Source organism: Columba livia, chromosome Z (assembly GCF_036013475.1).
Source record: "Columba livia isolate bColLiv1 breed racing homer chromosome Z, bColLiv1.pat.W.v2, whole genome shotgun sequence".
In the NCBI taxonomy this organism is placed as follows: Eukaryota; Metazoa; Chordata; class Aves; order Columbiformes; family Columbidae; genus Columba; species Columba livia.
The window spans coordinates 65,004,580-65,016,776 of record NC_088642.1 but is presented as its reverse complement, the minus strand read 5'-3'; the positions used below and the strand labels follow the sequence as shown (position 1 = coordinate 65,016,776).

General features: G+C 36.2%; 1 protein-coding gene across 4 annotated transcripts in view; it reads right to left on the bottom strand.

The window, feature by feature from the left end:
• CNTLN (centlein) overlaps positions 1-12,197 on the bottom strand; it is a 194,292-nt gene that overhangs the window by 96,125 nt on the left and 85,970 nt on the right. For 3 of the 4 annotated variants that reach the window (XM_065046182.1, XM_065046183.1, XM_065046184.1), the window contains 2 exons: positions 8,603-8,776; positions 1,945-2,073 (listed from right to left, as the gene is read on the bottom strand). In XM_065046182.1, coding sequence (XP_064902254.1) covers positions 1,945-2,073; positions 8,603-8,776 — 303 coding nt within the window. The remainder of the gene's footprint in view (positions 1-1,944; positions 2,074-8,602; positions 8,777-12,197) is intronic. The other variant, XM_065046185.1, reaches the window with a different exon arrangement.

Sequence of the window (12,197 nt, the reverse complement as noted above, 5' to 3'; positions counted from 1 at the left end):
TATTTCAAGTAATCATACAGAAAACACTTTGTTTGAGAATGCAATAATGCAAGTGCCAGTTATGAAAATGTTGACCACATGCATTGTACAATACCAACAGAATTATTCTGACATTAGTGTTACAATAGCTGAGTTCACTGTCATGCTGGCAATAGCCTCATTGAATTCTGAAAGTAGTGCCACAACAGCATTTAATATGTTGACCTGATCGTCTACAGTGTCTTTTCAAGCAATTAAAGCATTCTGCAAAAGAAGAAAAGTAGCTTTCCTAGAGAAAACGCAAGGAGTTCATATATTCAGTTTCAAGGGGAGATATAAGTCTTAACTCTTAAAGACCTCATGGATTAACAGCTGTAATAAATAGAGATCCCACTCTTGCAACATAATAAAGCTGCTTAGGTTGTTAAAATATGCTTTTAAGATGAAATGGAAGAAATTACAAAGGCAGTACAGTGAATGGTAAAAATTATGAGGTCATGCAGAAGGAATAACAATCCTTTATCTTCTCTATCTGCTTAGAAAATCAGAGTGCTTCTCTTCACTTCTCTTTCCAGAAGAAAACACAAAGAAATGTGGAACTCTCTATCATGTAAGACAAGAACCAGACACAGTGATGTGCGAGCTTTGCTGCCAAGGGCAGAGCAGCTGTGGTCCACAGTGCCAGAATAATCTGTAGCATCAGTGCCTGGCAAACCAACTAAAAGCAACAAACAGAAGGCCTGCCAAAGGCCAGTTCTCAGGTAAAGCTAGCAGGACGTGCCTTAGATTTCTCAATAGAGAGAAAAAAACAAAACAAAAAATTAATCTTCTTACTCCCATGAACAAGAAGCAAGATGGGCTGTAAGACTAAATTTGAATCTTCTTTCCTGTTCATATACTCTGTGTGTGTTAAGACAACACAACAAACTCTGTCAAATATACAGGGTGATAAGCTTTTGCCTTTATGCTAAAATACTATCCCTACTCACATCTTTTCTAAATCTGACTTATCACATGAGTGTCTTTTTGCACGAGGCAGGAGCTCAGGACAATGGTTTGTATGGTTCCCCAATTTCTTTCACTTCATTTATCACAGCATGGTCAATGTAACCAGTTCTGCTTTAGGCTACATATACTGAATATATTTTTAAAATGTCATAACTCCGAATTAACATAAGCAACAACAACAAAAAAAGAAAAATAATAAGAAAATTAAAATTAAAAATAAGACAAAAAGAAATTTAAAAAAATTAAAAGGAAAATAAAAGAAAAAATAAAAGACAAGGAAGAGGAAAAGAGCAGAGAAGAGAAGGAATAGTAAATATTTTGGAAAATACAACTCAGGATCGGGTTTTGCATTCTGAGGTGTAATTTGAAACCAATGGGTCATTCTAAAGGTACTATTTTTGAAATAAATAAGCAAACCAACAAAAATCTATAAAACAGGGACAAAATGGGAAATTGTAATACATGCTCAGTTAAGCTTTTCTACCAAGGCTTGCTTTTTTACAATATTTGCTAGAAGAACAACTTCTGAGCCATAACTTCTAGAAGCACAAGGGGTAAATCTGTTCCAAGTAATCGACTTCAGCATTTTAAAATACTCTGGCTTCACTGTACGGAAAAACAATTTCTTTGTAGTTTCTGTTTCACTTTCTTTCTATATGAATACACGAATTTCTCAAATATATATTCTCAGACAAAAAATTTTGAAAATGTATTTAACAAGTATTATTGATGACCGCTTGATTTAAGCTTCCATAGGACCACAGGAGTACCAATACAAGATTCCTAGCAGTAAAGGAAAAAGGTAAACTAATGGAGAGTGCTGTCTTATGCTAACACACTTACAGGTCATAACAATATGTACTTTTTGCATTTTTAAAATGTCTGTTTATTTTGGTATATCTTTATCTGTACAAGCTTATAGCTGGAGAATTTTTATTTTTATTTTTTAATGTTCACCTTTAGCTGTAGTGTCTTCTGTAAGTTTTCAATCTTCCTATTTTCAGCTATTTTAAGCTTCCTTAGCTCCTCTGACTCTCTAAAAGAGCTCTTTGGGGACAGAGACCTTGAACGTTTCACAGGTGGCTCCTGGAGAATAAAACAAGGACATGGTTGAACTAGTTGGAACACCGGATTATGAAAGACATGCAGAATTAAAGAAGAAGTAATTTTGAATACTAATAATGAATTATAAAAAAAAAAAAATCTGCATGGAATACCAGAGAAATAACAAGCAGAATTACCACAGCGCTACCACTAAAGGTTTCTCTGTGACTCGTTAATGAGAATATTCATTTACATTTACATTGTTTCTTTCAGAATAATGATGTCCCATTAGGGAAGACTAAAGGGTTATAGACTCAGAAATGCAAGAAACCTCATTACAAAGGAGGGGATAGAGGCTGGTCTAATTGCTCTATAAGGGTCCAAGGTTACACTTGATAGGACAACCAGAAACAAGAGGGAAAGGATTTTTTTCCCTTTGAAATAGTTTAACACACTGTGAAGTTGAAGGAACAATATGCTTGAGGAATATAAATACAACAGACAGTAGATCTTATACCGTAATGACCATATGGTCATTAACTATAATGTGACTAACTAGAGACAAGAATATGTGTTTATATTATGTACAGCTTCATATAGCAATCTGGAAAAAGAATATGCGAAAGTAACACTTAAACTGGGCAGCTTTCTTGTTCATTCTATGTCATATGTCCTTATGGCAATGGAAAAAAGACCTCATCAAATTAGACTTTCTGATTTTCTGAATAACTTTGGTTAAGGACAGAGAAATATGAACACACAATACCAATAAGGCAAAATGCTATTACATAAACACATAAACTCAAACAAAAACGAAAGATCAGTTGTAATTATTGTTGTTGCATGCTGCCATTTTCACTGTAAAATTACTGATTTACAACAAAAGGAATTCAGGACAAAGTCTTCTTCAATACTACATATCTCAACACTTTTCCTATTTCATTAAATTAATTTAAAGAAAATCTTAACTAGCAACTGCTATATTTTTTCTCTGACCATTACCTTCCAGTACTACGTGTTTACAAGACACTGTATACCACACTTTCACTTGATATCGTAGGAGTTTCCAAAAAGGAGGAAAAAAAATACTGCGAAATATCAGAAAATAATAATATCACACATTTAAGAACTTAAATATTGCCAGGGTGGTTTTGGGTTTGCTTCTGAAAAGTGCCGGAATTATATGAAAAAAAAAAAAAAAACAAACCAAACAAAAACCAACACACCACCAAACCCAAACTAAAGGTACATTTAGTACTTTTTAGTACATTTAAAATCTGAATGTCAAGTGGACATATTTTGCATTTTCCTGTCAGATCCTTTACATAACAGGAGAAACTAGAAGTTTTAATGAACATTTATAACAATATTTCCAAATTTATGGTTTTATATTGTCAGTATAACATTGTACTAAGGGATTTCTTTGAAATAGTACGATCATTCACTTTTTTTCTAATAATTTTTCTAATAATCCAATCTACTCATATTCAGACTCCCAGATTTCTTGATTAAAACCTAGACACAAATAAAACTCTCATCTTCCACATTTCCTAAGTATTGCATATCCATACTATTTTTTTCTTAAAAATCTAGAATGCATTATTTTTCAACAAGTGTTTCCTAGTTAAACATCATGCTTGTATACAAAGACTTGGAAAATATATGAAATCCTGAAATTGGGAATAAAAGGCCAAAGCACTGCATTTGTTGCAAAAGAGAAGGACAACCAAGGAAAGTGGATCAACCAGCACCAGACTGCTATGAATAACTAAGAGAGACTCTACGGTGGAATGGAGAAAAAGGAAAAAAAAATACAGAAAAATATAAAATTCAGTCTTGCTTCTTTAATCAAAGGTGATCAGATACGATGAGTACACAATGGTTTTTATTTATTTTTATATATATATACGTATAGATACATACATAGACTTCATATACAGCTACTCATGATTGCACTGTGAATCTTCTTCACAGAGGCAAGGTACAGAAAAACAACAGAGAAAAATTCTAACTATTGATGGACTTGGAAACAATTCCCTGTGAGAACAGGTGGGACTGATGATGTGCACTAAGAAACAATCTATTGTTTCAATATGTTTTACCTGTTTAGTGATCAGACTAGAGGTCTGTGGAGAGAAGGGGCTGTGTCTGCGCTTTACAGCTGCACATAGGTAGTGTGAAAGCAATCTTTGTTAGGAAAGCAAATAGTTTGATTTTCCTACCAAGACAGAAAAGACTACGTAGTAAAACACTCTGTAATTTGATTGCCTGGGGCTGCTACAAAACTCCGTTTGGAAGATGGCATCTGTAACACCCTTCTCACAACTGCAAACTTTGCTGCTGCCAGGTTTGGCATTTAATTTTTAAGTCAGTGCTAAAATTCTAAAGTAAGTTTAGACATACCTGTATTAAATTGTAATGCTTTAAACGTTTCATTTCCTGAATGTTTAGGAGTAAGAAAGTTCCAGGTTTATGAGCAAAGAATGTTAATCCAAGTCAGTAAAGGGTAACAACAGAAGATTTTTCATCAAATGATCCTAAAACACATTCACAAAAAACTAAGCCAAACCATAGAAAACAGAAATAAACAGACCTTGTAATATTAATAGATTTGAAACTTTGCAACACAAGATTTATTTAACGAAGTAGCTGGTTAAGTGAATGTGACACACATTAACTGTTAACAGGTACAGGAAGCAGAAAAAGAAGAGGTGCCTCTTTCTTAACAACCTACTGTTACCCACCTGCACCATGAAGGACACCAGGGGACAAAGCTGAAGAGTCACATGCTCGAATTCAACAGGTCATATGTTAGAAGGAGCCCCATAACAAGTCAAAAAAAAAAAAGGGAAAAAAAAAGGCAAACAAGGAAAGCCAGAGTTCTTACTGAAATGTCTTGGAGAGCTTTTCTACACACAGACCAAATCAGTGTCTTCCAGAATCAAGCAATGAAGACAGTGGGCAGAAATCTTAGTGGTTTTTATCAGCTGAAGTAACAGAAACATTGTGGAGGCTGAACCAGAGGCTAACAAGATACAGGTGGGTTTTCTGGAGAGGTAAAATATCAAGTTCTTGATGTTTCAACAGGAACTTGATGAATACTACAAGTTAGTTAACTCATGCCTTTTAATACCTTGACATTATAGATTTAGAGGAATGCTATAGAAAGTATTATCAATAAAAGGCAATTATAACTCCCATGCATCATCATACAATGGGAAAGCTTAGCTGGGAAAAAAACAAAGGCTGTGTTACTGTATCGACCACCAGACATGAATGGCAGTTTTATTAGGTAACAGCAATCATACATAGCCCACAAAGTTACAAAGCAAAGGAGTGGAGCATGTCCTTTACGAGGAAAGGCTGAGGGAGCTGGGTCTCTTTAGTTTGGAGAAGAGGAGACTGAGGGGTGACCTCATGAATATTTATAAATATATAAAGGGTGAGTGTCACAAGGATGAAGCCAGGCTCTTCTCGGTGACAACCGAGATGATAGGACAAGGGGTAATGGGTTCAAACCGGAACACAAAAGGTTTCACTTAAATTTGAGAAGAAACTTCTTCACAGTGAGGGTCACAGAGCACTGGAACAGGCTGCCCAGGGGGGTTGTGGACTCTCCTCCTCTGGAGACATTCAAAACCCACCTGGACACACTCTTGTGTAAACTCATCTAGGTGTTCCTGCTCCAGCAGGGGGATTGGACTAGATGATTTTTCAAGGTCCATTCCAACCCCTGACATTCTCTGATTCTGTGAAAGTGTAAGCTCGAGGAAGACCAAGCAACTGACTCCTAAGTCTTCATACAAAACAGGACTCAGCTGTACCATCTTCTACAGAGATTGCACTGTGGGTGTTACAGCTTTTAATCACCACATCATCTGTCTCAGAGAGTATGACTGTAGGCATGGGATTTGAATTTCTGCAACTCACAACAAACAACACTAGACTATATGTATATACATATATATACATATACATATCATTGCATTCTGCAGAACCAAACATAGGTGGAAGCATACAGTTGTGTGGCCACACATCCCCCAATTTATCTCACTAGTGGCAAGCTCCCATTTTGCCCTAGGGCTTTCTTTTTAATACCTACAATTGCTTCATCTATCAAAATGTTTGGCTTTTTTAGGCAGAAAATAATCAAAGCAGTGTCATTCTGATTAGAAGTGATTCCTGCTTATTTATCCTTTTCAATCTGGGAAGGCACATAAGGGGGAACGAAGGGTTAACACAAGAGTATTTGTGAAACCAAATGGATCACCATTGTAAAATTAGATTTGCATATCCAACATATTCTTCCTGTCAAATCATGTACTAATAACTTCTGTCATTAATACTTTTTGTCACAAAAGACTGAACAACAATGTAATGGGAACATGTGTCATTGCAAAGGAAAATCAGTGAAGACAGCAATAGTACCTTTTCTATTTTATATGTGTATTTTGTGATCCTAAACCTGGAAAGTTTCCACAATTTTCCTTATTGTCTTGCCTAAATACAAAGGATTTGTAGCCTGTCAATTTAGTTCCCAAAACTTTTAATAGGTAACTGTGTGCACATGTGAAAAAGTGTACCTATCAAACAACCCTGATTACTGAAAGGGCATGACTAGGATCTACATATCAAAACAGGATAATATCTTCTACAGAAGCATTTAAAAGTTTGTATTTAGTTTTACTCAATGGACGTAATTCCTTTATTCCTGACACAGTTATCAGTCCGTGACAAACACAGTACTCTTATTTACATTATTCTGAGGAAAAAATAAATAACATTGTGGTGGGTTAAACCAACCCAACGGTTCACTCACCAGGGCAGGGGGACAAAATAGGATGGAAAAGTTAATGGCTTGAGAAAAAGAAGTTGAGATTGCTTACCATTTACCTTCATGGGCAGACTCTAATTGGATAAAATTCATTTAAGTTATTGCCACTTAAAATAGATTTGGGGAGTAAGAAATAACGAAAATATTAAACCAACACCTTGCCCCCTAAGCTGCTTCTCAGGCTCAATTACACTCCTCCCCTCCGGACTCATCTGCCTCCTGCTGAGCAGTGCAGAGAGGCTACAGACAGTCCATTACAGCTCCTCTCAGCCACTCTTTCCTCCTCACACTTTTCCTTTGCTCCAGTGTGTGGCCTCTCCAGAAGCTGGAGTCCTCAGGATAAACCTGCTCCAGAGTGGGGCCTCCATGGGCCACAGTTCCTGTCAGAAGAACTTGTTCCAGCATGGACTCCTGTCCACACTCTGGAGTTTCCATGAGGAAATATCCTTCTGCTCTGGTGTGGGCTCCTCCATGAGCTGTGATGTGGACATCTGCTCCATGTGGTCTCTCTCCATGCACTGCAGGGAGATACCTGCTCCGACACCTGGAGCACCTTCTGCCTCTCCTCTGACCTTGGTGTTTGCAGGGCTGTTTCTCACCTTCTATTCTTCTCTCTCCACTGCCTGTGCAGCATTTTCTCCTTTATACACACATTTTCACGGAGGCACCACCACACACTCCTAAGCAAATGTTCTAATGTCTTTTCCCAAACAACAGCATACACTGCAGGGTATTGAGAAAGAGCAAGCCATACAGGTTTCAAACAAAATGTTACAAGATATCAAATGTGGGAAAACCAGGAGACTTCTAAAGAAGCATAATATGGTGGTTCAGCCTCGTATACTATTTACACCACACAGCAGCATGTTCCTATTTGCTTCCTTGCTACAGAAATCTCTTCCAAGTTTCCCATATCACAGTATCACAGTATGTCTGGGATTGGAAGGGACCTCAAAAGATCATCTAGTCCAATCCCCCTGCTGGAGCAGGAACGCCTAGGTGAGGTCGCACAGGAACATGTCCCGGTGGGTTCAGGTGAGTGTATTCTATACACTCACAATTTAAAAGAAGTTTTTAGATGAGGAAGAGGCTGAACACACTGAAAAACATAATGATTTTGACTAATTTATTAAAACAATTTAAGCAGCAGAATTATGTATGGATCTATTTCATTAAATATACTTCATAGATGTTACTGTTACCTCGTGCCTAAAATTAACAGCAAGTCATAATTGAAGAGGCAGTCCAGCATTACACAGAGCAATAGAAAGTTCGAAGTATAAACTTCAAAAGGACATTACTGCCATTCTTCATAGAAAAAATACCACATCGTACTTCAAAAAACAAGACTTTGAAAAAAAGAATCATTTATAAAATCATAATAATAACCATTTACATTTCTCTCACTTTCCTTCCAGGGAAAGACGGTCATTCTGATATACACCACAAAATATCTGATAAATATTCATTTTAACAAACCTACAAAGAATTTATCCTTCAAATATTTCATTTAATTAAGAATCCCTTATTCAGTATTTAATAAGGTAAAACCTTCTACTCCCAACAGCTATTTTAACAAGTCTTTGGCAGATAACACAAGAACCATTCAAACAAGCTTCCAGAATTATAAGCAGCATCAACAGATATTAAAATTATTATCTGGACCCTTGAGCAAAAATGTTTGGCTTTACCAGCCTGACTTAGACACAAATACACAAGATAATACAACTATCCTACCTTACGCTTTCTTCCAGTCCTTATATTGTTGCTTTCCAGAGTATCTGAAGCATACAAATTACACTCTGCTAGGTTAAGACTTGCCTTCTTTAATTTTTCCTGTAAAAGTTCAATTTCCGATTTTTGCACTGCAATAAGACACTCTAGCTCACTTAAAGAAGGCTGTTGAAATACCTAGAAAATGACAGTATAGGTATATTACATTAACAACGAAAAATCAGAAGCATAACAGATCATTTAGATAAAATTGCCTAGAGAAACACATTAGCATTATTACAGGAATGTAGGAGAGCTGTAAATAATTCTGCTTTTTAAATGACTCATGAATCCATAATCAAAACCAGACCCCAAAGTGTTAAACAAACATTTTCACACCATCACCACCACATTTTCCAAATTCAAATGTACAGCCGTAACAGTGGTTGTTTTATACAGATGTTTTTTCTGCAGCAACTTATTCTGCTATTGGTATCTTGTATCTCACATACCACCAACATTTCTTGACACTATATTACACCTCCTAGACTTGTTTCTGGTGAAATTTTAAGTTGGTAAGTATGACCAGCCTATCAAACACAGGGAAAAAAACAAACAAACAAACATACAACAAAACCACCACTTTAACTGCATATTCTGTCAATAAAAATATTCATAGTTAAAAACTACCTCAGAAAAGTACCTCTTTAATGTAAATCTACAACATGCATCCACTATGTCCATAAATTTGGAAAGCACAAATGTTGCAGTCAAACTGAAGACTTCAAGCAAAAATAGACAGTAAACCTAGATCACAGTGTTGCTAAAGGCAGATCTGTCACTTCATGGAGCCACTGAATTCCAGGACCCTTCCTAGCTATCAATCCACTCATAGCAATTCCCTGGCACACCACCACACCACTGCGCACTGCTCACCTTGGCCAGGTTACAAAATCTCTGCAGACCAAAATACATTTTCACCGGTACCAGCCATCTTTAAGTCATATCCCCGATGTTCAACAGCGGACTCGTATGTACACATGACCGAGAGTGGTCAAGTTACCACGGCTTGACAAATTACTCCTTGTCAGGTGAGTTTTCATTAACTGTCTGTGATCACACCCCCCTGCGTTACAACCACAAGGCACAACACTATTAGCTTAGCACCAGAAACAGCAACCTGCCTGTGGTGGCAATCTGTGACAATCACAAAGTGAAACGCTTTATCTCAAACCTCCTCTGCTGTGCTTTAAGGCTGGGGACAGACATTCACCTTGCAACAGCTGTGCCAGACAAAGATGCTATAATTCCCAGGTGGTCAGCACGACCAGGCAGCTGGATGCTAGCACTCCAGCACTAGCACTGAAAGAAGGAAAGGTGTAAACGCCCTACCTAACCGATCGCATAAATAAAAGGGCAGGTTAGTTTATAAAGTCAATGCAAGTGGCTTGAGCTGACCCAGCTGACCTTGTATTGCACTGATGAGGGCAAACTCATGAAACCTTCATTGCCAGAGGTGCTCTGACAGCAATGACAAACAGCTAGGAAAACAGTGAAGTCTACAACCAGCAAAGCTTAATTCAGAAGACAACTTTGTCAAGACTGACTGAAAGTTTTATTTCTGACAACCTGACATGCTTGCAACTGTTTGAGAATATTCTTAAGAAAAGCACTAATTTCAACAGAGAAGACAAAATCTGGTACAATTATCACTTGTTCCTTCTATCTCAGTTACTGGTATGCTCCAAGCAAAACAAATCACGTATAATGACAAAATCAGAAAAGGCAGTATAAAAAAGGTAAAGCAAACCAAAAAGTCTTCAAATTCATGCCAATCAAGAAAGGAGATGGTCCAAAGCTGATTAAAATCAAACAGGCAAACACCCTAGTGAACTTCATTAATGGGCAGAGCCATTTTGTTTCTTTCTATGCAGAATATGAAGCTTTTCATAAAGCCTATTTTAAGCTCACACTTTATACAAATAAATCCCAAAATAGAAATACTAAGCATTTATTTCAGAAAAAGCACAACTCCTCATGCAGCAAACAAGCACAGTAAAGTTGTCAGAGACTAAAAGTCGCCCATGCTTTTGCTGACTGCTCCTTAAATAATTTCTGTTGCTCATTTTGCATAATTTAGGCCATATGTCGTTGCAAACAGATGTAATTTCCACCTAGGATCAGCAAAAGGCCAGTTTATAACTAAAAGAGAACTCCACACAGAGGAAAAAAGAAGAAAAAAAAAGAAAATAGAAAAATTAGGAGTAGAGAACACATGCACTGAAAAGAACATCTAAAAGCAAACTAGGCTTTTCTTTCATTTGACCAAAATCTTGGCACTATATAAAAAGAAAAAAATTTCCAACAAAACCCAGAAGACAGAAATAGTGCCAGCAAGTAAGGGAAATATAGTTATATGTAAGTTATTAATTTTTTTAAACTTGACTTTTATTCTGTCTTATTAAGAGAAATACATCTACTAACTTGCCCCATTCTACTAATTGTACAATTACATTGGTAGCTACAAAAAGAATCAACAGCTTCAATCTATTTTCATCATTTTAATTCATATTACCATTACTTTTAAAAGTCTACAACTTTTAAAGGTTGCTCACCTTTGAACCATAAGCATCACACAAGTTTAGCTAACAATTAACTTCTTACTCTATCACTACTTCTTAATTTCTTTCAAAATCAAATGTAGAGTACCTAGAAATGTAAATACATTTAAGAGTCACACATTATATCAAATCCTTGTTCTTCTGTGTCAATTAAGTTGTGCTACTGACATCAATAAAACTGATACATGAAGAGTTCTCTATTTGTTTTGGATTTTTTTCCCCTACTCTTTTCTTCTCCCAAAAGAGAGCTCTAGAAATTACCATGCAGTGACACTTATTTCAAATTAAAATACTGTAAGGGCACAGTTTCTAATAAAACTCTTGAAACAGTCTTTGTCCACACACATAAACACACATAGTTCTTGGGAAACTAAACCCCAAAAAACCCCAATCTTAACTTATACCTCCAAAATGTCTATGGTTTTACCCCCTACATATTCAGTAGATCATTGTTACCAATACAGAACTTCCTGTATAATTTGGGTCTACAATATCCTCAAAACCTGCTCAATTTCTTAAGTGTGCTATGAAGTTTCTTCAGTTTCAGGAATTCTCAAAATCCAGACATAACCTAAGAGAACTATTTAAAAATGGATGTTTTGTTTATCAATGGACTTCAGTTTAAGAAGAGCTAGGTAGCATTTTCTATTAAATTTAACATATGATAAATCTTCCTCTACATTTCCTAGCCTAGAAGACTTTGTTTACTCAAATATCAAGAGGATCTTTAAACCCGAATTTTTAAGACATAAAAAGAGATCTTCCAAAGATAGAAAGCTGGGTGAAATTTTTCTCTCTGGTATTTTGTTTCAGATTCATGTCTATTTATATTACTACACTTCTAAGTTCCAGATATCCCGGTTAAGAGAAAAAAAATTACAAAAGTCAAATTATTTAGTGAAATGATTTGGCTATTATGAAAACCTCAATTCCTTCTGTATAAAACATGACTTTATGAACAACCCAGAGTTCCAAGACTTATTAATGAATAAAGAAGT